Consider the following 17,652-nt stretch of genomic DNA (forward strand, 5'->3'; position numbering starts at 1 on the left):
GAGAGAACAGCCTGGTGGGCTACAATCCATAGGGTCACAAAGAGTCAGACACGACTGAGCATGTAGACACACAAGGCCCCAAGGCAATAACTAAACAAGAATGAAATGCCATTTGATAAAATTAAACATCCCCTTCTTTACAACTTTTTAATCTGAAGAGTGAGGCAGCAGTTCAACGTGGTGAAAAGAGTACACCAGACTGAGAGAACGACTGGGTTTCCATCCCAGCTCTCTGACCAACTGGGGGGAGAGGGGCAGGTGCTAGCCAGGTCGCACCTTAACCTCCTCAGCTGCATACCAGAATCCTGCCCTCCAGATTCTGAACCAGCAGCTCTGGGATGGGGCCAGGAATCTCTTCAGGCGATTCTCAGGTCCAGTCTGGAAGCATTTGGGCTCCATGGCCTCCCTCCAAATCGCCTCCATCTCCAGCACAGAGCACCTCGAGAACTCAGATGCACATTCGGTTTTCCTTAGCCAAACAATGGTCTGAAGAGGGCAGTGCCCGGCCAATCGAGCAAAACCAGGAATAGAACTCAGATTCCCAAGTAAGCAGCACTCTCAAAGCTAAGATTTCCCCAAATTGTTAATACTCAATCCCTGACTGTCTTGTCCACCTAAGCACCTATTACTAACAATTACTACAAGCTTTACTTATTTATCTTGTTCACTGTCTATACCCTAGAGTAGAACATAAGCTCTGGGAAGGAACATAAGACACCTGTACGTAAAACACACTTACCAACTTTAAGAGGAAAAGAAAGGAGACTGTGAAAGAGAAAGTGGGATTCTGCAGGTCTGGCAATTCCTACCAGCATTCATGTTGAGAGGAAATGCTTTGGCTAAACATTAGGTCGGTCAGTCCTAAGAGCTCTGCCTTCAACATCTCTGTCCTTCAGTTTCTATATCAACAGAATAGAGATGACAGTAACAGCACCCTCAGGGTTGAATGAAATAAGTTATTAAAACAAAACAACACAAGACACTGTTCTTTAAACCAGCTGGACATGCTCCAGCCTCAGAGTCTTTGTACTCACTCATCTCTCCACTTGGAATACTCTTTCTCCTGCCAGGTATTAGCACAGCTCTCTCACATAAAATATCACTTCAAACTGACCTCCCCTGGTGCACCTATTTAAAATTTCAATCCAGCACACTTCTCGCAGCTGACCCCTGATTAACTTTGCTTCTGAGCACATATCACTAAGCATACTATATGCTAAAGTTTACTTATTTATCTTGTTTAATGTCTATACCCTAGACTAGAATATATAAGCTACAAAGCTAGAATACAAAGCATGTATCTGTGTTTAAATGATTGCTGTATCCTCCAAAACTTAACTTTAGCTATTATCATCTACACAAATCCCAAATTTCTAGCAATAAAGCTTAGAAACCAGAGTAGTTAAGGTCCAGTCCCACACACTCAAGACCAGAAACCCAAAGTGGTCAACTAGAAGTTAACAAATTACTTCCTTCTCTACACCCTCAACAGGAGAAAAAACAGAATGGAGCTGAAAGTGGTTTCAAAATACCTACTTAAAAAACAAAAGCACACAAGCCAGACACCAAAGGGTTGACCAGTCCAATTCTCAAGCTCCACCTACTTTCAGTGTGTTCTTCCAAAGGAATTTCTCAATAGCTCCTTCCAAGAATCCTGACAGTAAAGTCCAACGGTTTTCAACCAGGACAACACGAGCCCCTGAGAAGCGTTTGGAAACAAATGTATGAAAGTGCCTTTTTGGTTATCGCAGCAGTTCTGTGGCGTTACTGGCGTTTGTTACCTGGGGAGCAGGATGCCAACTGTCCTGCTATGCACTGCCACACAAAGAAGAGCCTCAGAAACAATGGACTCTGGCCCATTACAAGCCGAATCTGAGAACACTTGACTCGGGAGCAGTGGAGGGAAAGGGAATCAGAACTGACTGATACCCATCCCAAGTACAAAGTCACCCACTAGCCAAGATAATCATAAATTAAATATTTACTTTATGAAATAGCTGGAAGATAATTTATTGAAGGTGTACTTTCCCAGTGTGTTAATCACAATTATACAGTTATTTGTGGTTATTTATATATATACATCTTTCCCTTCTAGAAAGTACTCCATGGCATTAGAATCCTGGTGCCTGATCCACTGTAGAAGCTTATTAAATATTTGCTGCATTACTGTAAGCAATTGCTGAATGGCAGGTAGATACAGGTTTTTCAAAAAAAGTTTTGCCGCAAGACTTCTTACACTGGCAAGTCCCAACTATTGTATGCTTTAAATGAGACAATTTCAGTAACAGGACTGGACAATTAAATGAGCTAAAAAAAAAAGTTCTTATCCTGAAAATTCTTGAGAAATGAAACATGATCAAAGCCTAAGAAATCTTGATGATATACAAGGAAGGCAGATTGGTATACTGTATCCCCAGTACATGCTTAATAATTAAAAACTTAATGTACAGATCTTGCTACCCACACTAAGTATTATGAGTTGACATCAGAAAAAATATATTTCCTCCTGCAAGCCATCATTTGGTACTTCTACTCAGGAAAGGACCTTAGTGTGGATGGACCACAAGCCCAAACAAGAGGGGCAGTTTTTTAAGACATTTTCTTCCCTACCTATTTGTCATTCATCATGAATTGATATGGTACACTTAAGGGATACCTGGAGAGACAAGGGTCACATAACCTTACAAACGGAGCTTTACCCAGGAGAGTCCCTATCAACTTTTCAGTAAGGACAACACTTCTAAATCACACCTAGTTCTTTTGACCTGGTTTCTAAAATACTACTCTTTCTTCCATGTATTAAATTGCTCTGTGGGTAACTGCTCAGAAACAAAGAAAAAAAGGCAAAAACCGTTCTTAACCAAAAAACTTTAAGGCCTTCTTGCCTTCTCTTTTAAAAACCTCTCTTACCCCCTCCCTACCCCCTATTCCTTTTATCTCCAAAGTTGGACTGATGTGGCATGGGTTATATAAAAAGATCCTAAACTCTGAGTACACAGTTCTACATTCTGCCAGTTTTTTCTTCTTTACTAAAAAAGATATCTGTGATACATCACTTAGCTGTAGGAACGTGACTTACATGCAGTAGGGGATTCTGTTTGTCATCATGCTTTGACTGTCATCAATCCAACTAAGTACTATATTTTTGATAAAGATACTGAGAAAAGGCAGCCATATCACTATTTCATTAATTCCTAGGGCTGCCTTGGACCACTCTCCAAAAATGCCAGCCTTTCCCTTGGTCCCCCTACGTCCACTGGGACTATAACAGGTACAATAAAATAAATTAAAGAATGGCTGAGGCAACAGCCAACTTATTAAGATTATGCTGTTGTTCAGTCACCCAGTCGTGTCCGACTCTTTGCGACCCCATGGACTGCAGCACACCAGGTCTCCCTGTCCCTCACCATCTCCCGAAGTTTGCCCAAGTTCATGTCCATTACATCGGTGATGCCATCTCATTCTCTGCTGCTGATGCTACTGCTACTGCTAAGTCGCTTCAGTCGTGTCCGACTCTGTGAGACCCCATAGATGGCAGCCCACCAGGCTCCCCCGTCCCTGGGATTCTCCAGGCAAGAACGCTGGAGTGGCTTGCCATTTCCTTCTCCAATCCGTGAAAGTGGAAAGTGAAAGTAGGAAGTCACTTGGTCATGTCCAACTCTCACCGACCCCTTGGACTGCAGCCCACGAGGCTCCCCTGTCCCTGGGATTCTCCAGGTAAGAATACTCTGAGATGCTTCCAAATCAGGCTTTTTAAAGGTCATTAGTTCCCCAAATGAAAAACCAGAGTCCTTCCTATAGATTCTCCAATTCTCTCTTCAGAGCTCCAAAAGTACCTGGGTACCAACCTCCTCTACACTACTGTCCACACAAATGTATAAAGAGCCTAGCTTCATCATTTATACCAGAAATACATGAGAATAGACCAAAGATACCAGCTGTCTTTCTTGTTATCTCTGGCCAGTATAATCAAATTGGGATGGCTACTTGGCATGCTAAGCTATGGAAATCTAGCTAATATTTATCCATACCCCCACCCCCAAGTCTGTTTTGGCTCACAGACTCTTTTGAGACTGTCTTATTCAAGGCACACAGAATTTCCCTTTGGTAAATGTGTCTGGGTGGGTGAACACAGCTATCTCAATCTCATTTTATTTTAACCCAAAATACCATAATGAGACCACATATTGGTCACTTGAGGTTTTATGTAGGGGTTTTAAAGAAGCCAATTCAAAGCTGCACTGGGAAAGCAGAAGATCGAAATCACAGACTAGAAAGAAAAACAAGAATGTTACAAATCTGTCCTAGACCAACAGAACCCCCCAAACAGACTGAGGGCTGAGAAACAATCCCTAGACCAAAGGAAACAAAGTGGGAAAGGAGAAGAGGCAGAGATCACCTAGGGAACTCTGGTTTATTAGTTAATTAGACAAAGGCACATCCTGCCTCCAGTTAGCCAGGCCATTCCAACAGAGGTGAGCAGACACCAGGAATCTTCACTTAAACGATGTTGACCTGAAAGTGGTACAAATTGCCTCTCCAGTTCTTGTAAGACGTTTTACCAGCTCTGACGTGTTAAAGTTACTGATGTCTCCCAATGTGCTCTGCATTCTACTAACAGAGTTAGACACCAAAGGAGAGAATGAAAAAGCAAGAAAGCAAGAACAGAGAGAAAATAAAGCTAAATGGCAGAGGGATGATACAGTGAGTCTAGAACACAGAAACACACACGGAGCACATGACTCCCTGCCAGAGTATTCATCTGTACATACAAATATCAACTCACAGATCAAACTGTCAACATACTGCCTCCTGGAAGCCTCTGCCTTCATCGCAGCCGGGTCACAGCGATCACAGTTTCCCTACTCAGGCAGGAGGGAAGAGTGGTCTGGTACAGTTAACTTATTTTTAATGGGAAAGATTCAGAAACCACATAGGGTTTTCAGAAAGCCCACATGAACTAAAGCACTGGTTCTCCACTTGGTCTTTCCATTATTAATGTTTATTATCTGACCATTTCTGTGCCAAGCACAATCTTTAAGACATACAACGAGGGACAGGTCGTGGCTCAAATGTCCATTACTCAAAGAGACCTCATCCACTTGGTAACTTGTCAGGAGTCTTCTTAGAGGGTTTATTTACTAGGACTTGACAACAAGTGACACAAGGAAAGGAAAAACAACAAAACTCAAGATGGCCACTGGGACAATGGGGCAGGGATGAGAGATAGAGGGAAGTTATTAAGAATGATCTACTCAGGGACCAACAGATTCTCAGATCGGCTGGCCATCAACAAGCTGAAAGGTTATCGTAGCATTTAATTAAGGCTCCCATACTGGCCTCTGAGCAGCATTTTCAAGAATCAGTTTTTGGGCAGTTTTCTTAACTGGTCATACTTGGAGACCACCATAGGTCACTATCCTAAAATGAGCTTTTCCACCTTCATCAACCAACCAGACCACAGGTTCAGATTATCCTCATGCTATGCCACCAAAGAGCTAGAAGAGAAAGAAATGGAAGGCAGGGAGGCCCTAGGTCCTATAAACAGAGTTTGTCATTACTGCATAGTAGAAAATATACTATGTATATCACAAGTATTTTCTTAAAAAAAAAAAAAAAGTATTTCCTTTCTTCTCCCCCAACTCCAAGCACTTTTAAACTTTTCTCTAACTAATAACACACTTTGAACACAATGTGAGGGGCAGATACATCTGAAACATTTTAGCCTTTGGTACAATTTGGAAGAAGCCCCTCAGGTAATTCAGGTATACTCTGTAGCCTAGATGAGCATAAATCCAGTTCTCAAGCTTGAATATGCACTACAGTGGCCTGGAGGTCTCACTGAAACACACTGTCACAGCTTCAGATTCAGCAGGTCTGGATGAGTCTTTGCACTTCTAAACAGGACCCAGGTAGTGCTGGGTGATGACGGATGGTTAGGGATGACACTGAGAACCACTGCACTAATGTACCTATCAAACTAGAACAGATGCTTAACAACATTTGTTGGGGTTTTGTTGTTTTAGCATTAATACAACTCAGATGTAGCTAAATACTACAGGACAGCTTTTAATTTAGCAAAGATCAATGCTGTGTTTAAGCACTCAATTCTACCCCCTCTCAAGCAGAGGCCTCTACCAACTAGGAGTTGTGTTCAAATTTCAGTTGATAAAAAATAATACTTTCATATATGTTATTTAACATTGACTACAGTTGCAAGGCAGGTAGTTTTCCTCCTTACACAGTTGAGGATACAGATTCAGAGAAGTTAAGTGACCTGCATAAAGTCACACAGCCTAAGGGAACTTTAAACCTCAATTTCAGAACTGACTCTAACGTGAAACTGTGAGGCACTTAACCTTTATGTGTTCACTCTCTTGAAGTGGAAAATTAAGACAAAAATCCTCATCTCTCCAGTGAGTGCCCCAAGTTCTAGAAAGTAAAATCACTCGGCAAACATTTTCATAATGCAAGTTATGTTCACTTAGATCAAAGTGAAGGTTTCTATCTTTGAGTCTGAATCCTACCTCCACCCCCACTGTCAAAGAGAACAGGGCCTCAGGACCAAATGCTGCCAATTCTTACCACTGGTATCATACAGCCATTCATCAGAAACCTAAATAAAAATCTAAATGGAAGAGATGGATGGGACAGAAATCTTGGCATAATGTCAACTGTAACTAAAGGCTTTTCAGTCTTTCACCCCATGTAAGAGTTCTAGACTATTGCAAAAATAAGCTCCAGTGCTTGAATAATTTATTTTGGATAAGCAAACAGTATTTTATAATGTTACATAGTTCTGGAGAATCAGACAAACCTAGATTCAAATCTGAACTCTACCTTTTACTAGTTTTTTTGCCCTAGGGCAAATTTCTCATTCTTACTCTACTTTCTTGTATGTAAAGCGGGAGGAGTAACATTAGAACCCGCCTTTCAGGGTTTTGAAGATTAAATGAAGAAATTCATGGAGACACGCAAGCATAGTGCTTAGCACACAGTAAGTACTCAAAGACACGGTAATTGTCATTAATAGTCACCTCTGACATGCCATCAGTAGAAAACACGGAACTCAGTGAGGTCCCTGGTCTATCCCTGGCCCAGGACAAAACTGTGGACACATTAACTATAGAAGTGACCCCCAAATCTTTTATAATAACTTTGGCAGCCCAGACTCCTAAACAAGTAAAAAAGTTAGAAGTCTAGAAACAAAAGGCAGGCTAATGCTCATGAAACTCCATCACTTTGTGGCCAGAACAGAATCTTGTCCAAAATGCGAGAGAGAATGCCATCTGTATTCACCAGAGAAGATGCAGTAACAAACAGTAACCTATTTCCAGCATTTCTGCTCAGGTGACTTCTTTAAGAACAGCAGAAAGCAGTAATAAGGTCTACCCAAGAGACAGGGGAAATCACTGGGCAAGAAGAGCCCAAAGACATATCTGTTTCCTCTAAAAGGAAGCACCCAGCACGAGGTAGCCTTTAATCCTCTACCACGTGGCTGAACTCACACTCCTCTTAAAGTCAAAGTACACCAGGCACCAGTCAGTTGAGAATAAACAGCTGGATCCAGATGCACTCATGCAAGTTGTGACCTCAAGGAAAACAGGAGGCAAAATAAAAAACACTAAGCACACAGCAAATGGGTTTTCAAACGACTGATATCACACCAGTCCCTCATCTCCCCTGCTGCTGTCATGCTGCTGCTAGATCTTGAAGGGGGAGTTCCTTTTAACAGAGATGTCTATAAACAAGCAAGCTGAAAGCTAACAAGTTTAAGAGGGAAACGCATACAAAATTCTTGGCTGCTGGTGAAGAGCCACAAAAAAATCATGAATGCGCCAGTGCCAAGGGAAGAGGAAGTCTAATATCTAACACTGCAGACTTGGGAACCCAGAAGCAATGAAGCCATAAGGAAGCCCAAATGCAAAAAAGGCCGGGGGGGGGGGGGCGGGGGGAAGCACATGGCACATTTCCTCTTCATATTCAAGCAGAAACTCTGGGCCTGAAGAGCACACAGCCCAGTGCCCAAAAGCCCCTTAGTATTTCATATCAACATTAACTTCCTGGAGGGCGACAAAAATCTGTCCTGGATTACTGAGTGATTTCTAATATGTACCATAACCAACACTAAGTCAACATTTCAGGGATCAAATTTCCTACTCGGCTGCATGTTGGAATGCATTCTTGGCATCAGACTTCCTCCCACTGCAGTCCACCCTTAGAAAATGCAGACGCCACTGGGAAATAAAGATTCAACCTGTCTCAAGACCATCTTCTAGTATGCACAAATGACTAACAAAAATAAACAAAAGTTCACTCAGATGTCCCTTCAAATTCACTAATGCCATCCATTTAAACAGGGGGAAGAGTGAGTTCAAGGAAGAATACTCAGGACAGTTAAGCCAATATTCACCCTAACTTGGATTCTTCTAAAACCCAGATTGACTGAGGAGTTCATCTCAGCCCCTACAAACTTGCTGCTGAACCACTGTGCCCATTTCCAAGTTGCTGGAAACTCACTTTTGCAAAATGCCAGAACGGCCAGGAAAAGGTGGTGAACGAGATATTTCCAAACTAGAATCTGTATTCAAGACTCCATACAACTTTACATGCGAACAGCATAACCCACCGTCCTCCTCCAGGTGGAAGCCCTGTAGTAACCTGGCACTGGATCCTCCATGTACCTTTAGCTGTTAAGCATCTACTTAGAGCCCTTTGAGAAGTGCCAAAAATTGCTTGTGATCCAATCACACATGGACCAGCAGGTAAAGAGAAACCAAAATTACTACATTAAAGAGGCTCCTATAAGGAATAAGCATGTGTTTGCAGCATTTAGGAGCTTCTTGGCCACAGCCAACCTAGTCAAAAACAATATTGAAGGCCATTTCTGTGAACAGATGGGCAAACTGCATATATGCAGGTTTACCCGTCCAACAACCCTCAATATAAGGTCTGATCCAAGCAACTCAGCTTGAGCATGGCTCCCAAATCTTCAAAAACAGCAGCAGTCTAAGATCTGGACAGGTACCTCATGGCTCCTGTTTTAAGAAAGGTCAATTAACTCTGCCAAAAAAGAAAAAACTCAGGTTCTCTAACCAAAGTTGAACCACGGACACTGAAGCGTCCAGGGCACACAACTCTGAAGGTGACACAACCTTCCAAACCCAAAATTACTACAAAAGAGGCCCTGAACTGGCCAAGAACTTGGCAGGTTGTACTAAAGGCCCCACGTAACCACAGGAACCACTAAGACCCTGAAACCACTCTCTTTCATGGAATTGGTTACAGTCCAAATCCCCAAAGTCACCAGAATGAGACAACTACAGGTCTGGGGATGGATGTGTAATTTGGATTCTGTAAAGCCTGTGAAACTCAGAGTAGCACTATGAAAAAGCAAATTAGTAATTTAACTTTCCTTTTTTGGACTTTTAACTTCATAAATCACTGCCTCTGAAAGCTGTCCCAGGTTTACTCTGCCCAAGTCTCATAGCTCCTTATTCCCAGATTCCTTCAGGCCATACACTTAGTTTGGTCTATATCCATTTATAAAACCTTGCTCTGCAAGTTTTCCAAATGTGTGCACATAAGCATGCTTCCCAAGAAAACTAAATTCCTCTGAAGCAGATATTGCCTCTATCTTTCAAGTCCCTCCCTAGTATCTAGTAGATATGTTCACACAGAGCTACTTCCCACTCTCATCTGAAACTCCAGACCTCCCTGAGCTAGAAATCAGGCTCTTAGCAACAAACCTGAAGTTCTAAGACCCTCCCTACCACCATACTGGGAAAGGCCTGGATAACCAATGTCAGTGTCAACCCAAGTTTTTGTATCTTGTTTTAAAACAAGCTGATAGTCTTTGGTAAGTGAGCTGAACCTAACTAAAAATTATGGTCAGAGCCATAATTACATTCATACTCCCTACTATCGATACTATGCTGGGTCAAAAAGGCACTTCCAGGAATCTGGTCTAAAAAACACTTCTTGAGAAGAAAACTGGTGTCAGAGCTAGTGGATTACGTTTGAAAAGGGACTTTGAGAAAGTAAATCCAGTCATCTCACAAGACCACCAAGGGAGATTACGATCAGAAGACAGTTCAAACAATTCTAAAATACTTCCTCCTCCATAAAAAAGATGTTTCACTAAAACAACCCAGAAACGTGTTTAATCCTAAAATGGCAATTTTAAAAACAAAAATTCAATCTACCCACATAACCCTTCAGGCAGGATTTGTTGAGTCCCCAAACACTGTACTGAAACCTGGGGCATTAATTTTCATATATAAATAAGTGATGCATAGGAGTCCAGTAAAAACTACATAAACAAACACAGCCCCTGGAGTAGGCTTATGATCCTGAGAGCCAACGCACAACAGAGGCTTGGGACAGACAACACTGAAGTTGTGGTATCTTTTTTTTCTCTTTATAGTATTCTAAAAACGCAAACCCCAGCCCTAAAAACACCTCACCAAACTACAAAACCTTTCTGAAAGAACAAGGCTTTAAATTTAAAACTCACAGTCTCATAAACAAAGTTTAAGAAGCACACTTAATTCACTGACTGAAACTTAGGTCCTTCTTTCCAAACTTCTGTTTATTTTCACTATGAACTGCAATCAATTTTAAACAGGGCTCCACGTGTCCTGAACTTAGCACGGAGCCAGGAGGCTTCTCTTCCATGGCATCATCTTTTCACTTCAAACTCTTTTAGATCATCTCTTATCTCCATGCTCCCTGCCCTCACCTCCACCCCCACTCCCCACATCACTCTCTCTTCTCTATCCCCAGGTCTTTTTCTTCAGTGTTATTTTATTCCACCACGTGAAAAGAAACTAGCATTATCTTTGCTTGAAAACTGTTTATTAATTTGCCTGTCAAACATTCTATAGAGCCGTTTACATCTTACTACAGAAACCTCCTGGGTACATATTGACAGCTCAGCAAGTATTTACACAAAGCTCTGAAACATTTGGTTCCTTCAGAGAAGAAGCTGCTGTGTCAAGCAGAGAATTATCAAACACCTTTCCCTCATTCATAAAGGGAAGCTTCCTTCTAGCACCCCTCTAAGATGCCTAAATTACACTTTTTAACTGCTAAACCAAGAGGAGAAAGACAGGAAATTCAGGGGCACTGGAGAACACCTAAGAGAACAGCATCTCCAGGACCAATTGCAAACCACACCACCTGGTTTAAAAACAACAACGACAACAGCAAAACCAGGGCTATGAGAAAGCAGTACACCTACGAAGCTGACCCTGAAACACTTAAGCTTTTCCTGTTCCTGTTCCAGTCTCAGGAACTTTTACTCCTCTCTCAGCAAAACTTACAGGGCAAGTTCAGGCACTCAGATTACAACCAACTGCCCAAACCAGACCTAGACCTGCCCAAACACCAGAAGAAGCTGGAGAGCTTAATGCTGCCTCTCCCCACCTTCCTATCCTGCCCCAGAAAAGATACGGTGTTAACATTCAATTTATGAACATCCACTCCTCACTCCATTCCTAATCTACCTCCAAAATCGTCTTGTGGAGATTTTGAAGGAACTATTTTTCAAGTCTTGCTTTAATGAAGTCTGCCTAATTTTTTCATTTACTACTTAGTGTTTTAATACCACAAGCCAGGTGGAATGACTAATGACAAGCAGATTAACAGTCTCAAAGCAAAGGAGTCTGGTAGGGTTCTGCGAAGGGCCACAGACACAGTGGTACCCAACTATTTAGAGCCTGATCCTGTAAATCCTCAAGAGAAAACAGCCTCAAGTTCCATGAGCCCAGGGGAAGAAAGATGGTCTCTGGATCCCTGTCGAAAAAGGTACAGGAAGAGGCTGCCCTCCTAACAAGCCAGGTATGGAAGCACAGACAGATACATATAGCATCAGAGAAGAAGGTCATGCAGTCCGATGAAGAGAAAATGAACCAGAGAAGGCAAATGCCCTGTCCAAAGTCACACAGCTTAATCCAGGTCTACATATGGAGCCAAAGCTTCTCTTCCCAAGTCCTGTGCTCGTCACCCCTCACTACTGTGCCACACGCAACTCGATGCACAACAGTAATGATAATGACCAATATAACCAGGAAAAAACTCAAGAGAAAAGCAAAGGGAATCTAGGACTCCATATCGGACATCAAGGTATCACTCCAGCTCACAGGCAGAAAAGAACTGTTCAGTGCCAATTTATTCTGAATACCACATTTGCATGCTTCAGATCCTTCTAGAATTTTGGGATTTGTAGCCAATCAATACCACCTTTTGAGGGACGGGGATGGGAAAAGCCCCTGACCATTACTTTGTTAGCTGATTTCCACATTTCAAAAAAGGTTCACTAACTTTGTAAAAGGCTTGCTAGAGACGTCACATACTACAGGAGTCAATCTAACATATGAATGTTTAATGCAATCCAGGACATCTTGTTACAGCAGGTGACACTTGTCATGGTAACTCTGTGTCACACACAAAGGAAGGAACCTTAAAAAGTCCCCACAGGGCCCATTACAAAGAAGCCAGCCTTGGTCCTGACGGCTTTCTCTCTTCTCTCACCATCAACCCCATTCCATTACCCCCAGTTCTCTCGTGGAGAGCAGAGACACATGAAGCTCTTACAACTAAGTGCTGTCTCAATGTGGTTACCCTGATCCCTCCTACTTGAGAGAACTCCAAGAGTCCTGTGTTTCAGCCAGCCCAGAATTTCTGCCAGTAGGCATTCCCATAATAAGCCTAGGATTCCTGTGTTTGTTTCCCAGGAGTCGGAAGTACCGTTTGATATTTCCATAGCAGGAACTAACAGCCAAGCTTCTACAATCAAATTCACTTTGATCCTGGACTACATATTCTATTGGATTTTTTTTACTTTGATGAGCTGGTACTACTCTCAAGGTACTGTAGCTAAAAGCATCCCAAGTAAAAAGCTTTAAGTGAGGTTCAGTCACATTGGTGACTGAAAAGTATTTCACTACTAGCAGGATACAACTCTTTGAGATACAATTTTACTTATGGAAAGGCTTAAAGGAAAATTCTGTATGCTGAGATCTTTCCAGCTCCTGTGAAAAGACACAGCCACAATACACACACTTATCTAATCTTTCTTTCAAAAAGGCAGAGTCAAAGGAGAGCATTACTATCTTAGATGTGTTAATCAAGTATTTACAAAAAACTGTTAATTCAAGACTGAGGGTAAGAAAAAAACAGAGCAATATCTTATTATTTAACAATGTTAAGAATAGGCCATCATGGTCTGACAAGAAATTTATCCTTAAGTAGCAAAAAGGAATTCAGTATGAAATCTATCCACCTACAACCTTCATCTAGATGACATATCTGAAGCAACCTACAAAACTGGAAGTTGCACTGTCTCTCCTAAGAGTGAACGCTCTCAAGCCCATGGCTGTGGGTCTCAGGAGAATAAGCAAATGAACTGAAATCCAACAGGAATCTATGTTGTGTGAGGTGCTAAGCCTGGTAATGTTAAAAGGGAGTCAGAAAATTTGCCCAAAGGCAGCACAGACAAGCTTCTAAACAAGGACTGTATCTACTTTCTCACCTTTTACCCAGCATAGAACATAGTACCAAGTACATAGAGAATGCTCAAATATTTAATGACTGAAAAGCAGAAAATGCTATATGGTAAACGTTAATTAAAAAAAAAATTTTTTTGCCTGAATATCCCCAAACTTAAAGAATTCAAATTAATTTTTGTTTTTAAATGAGCCTTGACTTGCCCCAAATTTTTTCTCCAATGATTTAAGAAAGGTAAATTTCTCAGCCCTCTTTCCCCCTCCTCCACAAATAAAGGGGGAAATGAGAGGAAAGCGATATAAACTATAGAATGACCCAGAGACAAGAGGATGTTCTAAAACATAATTTATCCTCCAGACACTAGGAATCCAATTTAAAATTTCCCTATTTCTTGCCCAGATATAGGACATCATGGAAGACATGGAGTCAAGGCACAGACCTCTAAACCTGCTATCTGATACAACTACTTTAAAAAAATCCCAGCTCCAAGTAACAGTGGAAAAGCAGTTCTAGAATGGGGAGGGAATATATATATATATATATATATATATATATATATATATATAATTAGGCCGCCTAAGTGAACAAAATGTGAATAAAATCTCACAGGACAAAGGTACAACTGGGTACTGCTGAGAGAGGGACAAACATGAAAAAGGATCAAGCCTTGCTTGAAAAGATGACTCCATAGAACACCCAATATTCCTGACCTTGCTTTGAAAAGATGACTCCATAGAACACCCAATATTCCTGACCAAAGCATTGAAGACAGAACACGATGAAGGAAGAAGAGCAAAATAAAGCAGAATGCATAGAAACATACCTAAAAGTTGTAATTTCTAAGCAAATCTTAAGTATCATTGTAGGTCATATTTTTATTATCTTGGAAGACAGAAATAAATGGAACTTAAAATGCAGAGAAAAAAACTGAACAAATGATTCCAGGAACAAATGATAAATTTCACCAAACCAAGCCTTTAAGAAACAGTACCTCTCAAGATCATGAAAGATGTCCTTCCCTTTAAAATAAGTTGCTCTCCCAAAGTTTAATTAACAAAAGAAAGTGTTAACAAGATTCAACATGTAAACAAAGAATGACGCCAGCCTTCCTTAGAACACTTAAATGTGAAATTCTCTCTCAGAAAGCCTCCAGTTCTCAGTTTTCTCTTACCCCCTCTGATAAAGATCCCACATTTGCCACTCAATAAAAAGCTCAGTAAAATTATTTCAATTCTGCAAAGCGAACAGGGTCAAAATTACTCAAGACAAACGCATCTTCAGAGCCATCAAAGAAGTCATTTATACCATCAGGAAAGTCACAAAACCAAAACAAACAGCAAACCCATTGTAGAGAAAAACTCAGCTACTGTTCGGACAACACAGAATCTATTTCAGGCTGCATAAAACATAACAAGCAAAATAAATCCAAGGTACAAGCAAAATGCCACTGCCTCCTCTTTTGTTCCGGGCACAATGTAACAAGGGCAGCCTGTCTGGGGCTCTGCTCCTGCTGATACAGTATTGCTGCTTAAACCTCCCTCCTCAAGGTCACAGCCAATTTCAGCTCTGGAATAAAAGGCAGATAGTGGCAGCGATGGTTTGGGTTATCACTGGCAGAAAAGCAGAGTGTAAAAGTTTATGAGCTCATCAGGATTGTTGTACCATTACATCAGAGGCAATTATAAATGGCCAAGAGCAGGAGATGGGGAGCCAATCAGATCACAGATAGGATGTCAACCTAAGACCAACTGTCTCCTGGCTTTGACAGAAGGATTTTACCTCCATAATTCAAATCCCAAACCAAAGCAATCTGCACTTACTACTCCAATCACTCAGCTGTTTACCAGCACTTCCAGGGAGAAGCCCAGGCCACTGGGCCGACAGAGACTAAGACAGGAGACGACCCGGGCTGCCCAGGGTGAACCGAAGCCGGCCTCTAGCTGCTCCCAAGCAGGCCCCTGCCCTCCCTCGAGGTCCCCCCCGAGCCCGAGGGGCCCCCTCCTTGAAAGCACAGATGGGGACCGGCCTAGAGGAAGGTAGGGAGGGCAGAGAGGAGCGGCAGGTGAGCAGAGAACTGTTCACTCAACTCCCAACCTCCGAGGGCTGCCTACACCCCTAACCTGAGCCCCCAACACCCCCTCAGCCCAGGCCGGGCCCTTTTCCCGCACACCCGGCTCCGCACCCCTCTGAAGACCCCCCGGAGCTGGAAGGGACCCGGGGAGGAGGAGGAGGGGAGCGGACACCTCAAGGAAAGCCCCACACAAAGGCTGAAGGAGGGAAAGAGAGGAAGGCAGACGGGCAGCCATTTTAAGAGAGAAAGAGCGAGACAATGGCAGCTCCCCAGCAGTGGGGGCCCCAGACTGGGGGTAGCCCACGGCCGTGGCCCGCTCCCCGCCGCCGCCACCCACTCCCAGGACCCCCCACCCCACTCGCCACAGCACCCCCCCACCCCACTCAGCCGTGTTACCTGCGGGGTCCGGGGGAGCGACTGCCCCCCGCCGCCGCTGCTCCCAGGGCTCATGGGCGCGTGGTGGCTCCTTTGTTGGGCCCCTCCCGAGGCGGCCGCAGCCGCCGCCGCCGCAGCAGCAGCAGCCCCCCAGCACTGCGAGGCCATGTCCGCCGGGCCCTTGCCGGCGCCCCCGTCCTGGGGCCCGCCGCCGTAGTCGCCCCCGGGGTAGCCCTGGTAGCCCCGGGCCGAGCTGGGCGACGTGAGCAGTTGGTTGAGGGTGGGGGTGGCGGTGGGCTGGGGGGTTCCCCCTGCGGCCGCTGAGGGGCCGCCTCCCCCCATGGCCCCGAAGCGCTGCTGAGCGAAGGACGAAGACGACGAGGAGGCGGAGGCGCTGGAGGAGGGAGGCGGCTTGGAGCCGGCGGCCGCCGCCGCCGCCGCGCCGGAGCCCGGAGTGCCACCTCTCGGGGAGCTCAGCGCGTAGGCCTGGGGGGGCGGGGGGTAGGCGCTGCGGTTGGGGTAGTAGGAGTTGTACTGGTGGTTGGGGAAGCCGTGGTCGTGCGAGTTCTGCTGGGGCCCCGCGTAGGGCTCCAGGCCCCCGCCGCCGCCGCCGCTCTGCAGCGCTGCCAGGCCAGGGCTTTGTTGTCCGCCATGTTGTTGGTGGAAGACGGCGGCCGCGGCGGCGGCGACGGCAGACGGGCTCCGGCCGTAGGGTTGCCCGAAGCCGTAGGCTGGGGGCGGCAAGGCGGCCGCGGCTGAGTGAGGAGGCGCCCCCACCCCGTCGCTGCTGCCGCCGCCACCGCCGCCGGGCGGCTCCGTGAGGTTATTGTTCAGGGCGGGCCTAGGGCCCGCGTTCCCGTTCGAGTTCTTCAGGTCCGGCTCCGCGCCGGGCCCGCCGGCTCCGCCGCCGCCGCCACCCCCATTGCTCTCGGCCCCGTCCTGCAGCTCTTTTCCCAGTGGCTGCGGCGGCCCCACGGCGGGGCCCTCGCTTTCCTGCCCGGCGGCTGCCTTCATTTCCCCGCGCTCCGCCGCGACCGCCGCCGCCGCCTCGCCCCCCGCCTCCTCCCGCTGCTGCTGCTGCTGCTGCTCCGCTTTCTTCAGCTCCGAGGGCGGCGGCGGCGGGTTGCCCAGGCTGCTGGCGGCGGCGGGGGCGACCTGCGCGGCCATGATCCCCGCTGTCTCGTCCGCGGAGAGACCCGGCCCTGTCTTCGTCTTCTCTCACCCCCCTCCCACCCCACCCCGCCCCGGGGCCGAGTCCCCCCGGGCTTCCCTCCCCACCCGCCCGGGCGGGCCTCGCGGGGCTCCGCGGCTTTTGCGCTGCGCTCGCTCGCTCGCTCGCTCGCTCCTCTCCCCCCCGCCCCGCCGGCTCAGGCTCCGGGCTGGCGGCGGCGGCGGAGGAGGAGGAGGCGGCGGCGGCGGCCGAGGCGCCGGCGGCTCAGCTGCTCCCGGCTCTGTAAGCTCGGGACCCGGCTCTCCCGGCTCATTCCCCCCCAAGCCCTTGCCTGGGAATGAGGGGGGCGGTGGAGGCTCCGCTCCCCAGGGCCTGGCCCCGCTGTGACTCTCCGCTTTCTGCTGCCGGAGAAAGGAGGGAGGGAGGGAGGGGAGGGAGGGAGGCAAGGGGGAGGGGGCGGGGAGGGAGGGAGGGAGGGAGCGGGGGGAGGGGGACCCGGGACGGGCGGGCTGGAGGGCGCGCGGCA

At 45.7% G+C, this 17,652-nt stretch overlaps 1 protein-coding gene across 2 annotated transcripts in view; it reads right to left on the reverse strand.

Moving 5' to 3' along the window:
* The window catches only part of ARID1A (AT-rich interaction domain 1A), a 68,672-nt gene extending 51,483 nt beyond the window's left edge, over positions 1-17,189 (reverse strand). For both annotated transcript variants that reach the window (XM_055574033.1, XM_055574032.1), the window contains exon 1: positions 15,977-17,189. In XM_055574033.1, the coding sequence (XP_055430008.1) occupies positions 15,977-17,122 (1,146 nt within the window). In that variant the 5' untranslated portion in view covers positions 17,123-17,189. The remainder of the gene's footprint in view (positions 1-15,976) is intronic.
* Between the last annotated feature and the right edge of the window lie 463 nt (positions 17,190-17,652).

Source organism: Bubalus kerabau, chromosome 3, assembly GCF_029407905.1.
Source record: "Bubalus kerabau isolate K-KA32 ecotype Philippines breed swamp buffalo chromosome 3, PCC_UOA_SB_1v2, whole genome shotgun sequence".
Taxonomy (NCBI): domain Eukaryota; kingdom Metazoa; phylum Chordata; class Mammalia; order Artiodactyla; family Bovidae; genus Bubalus; species Bubalus kerabau.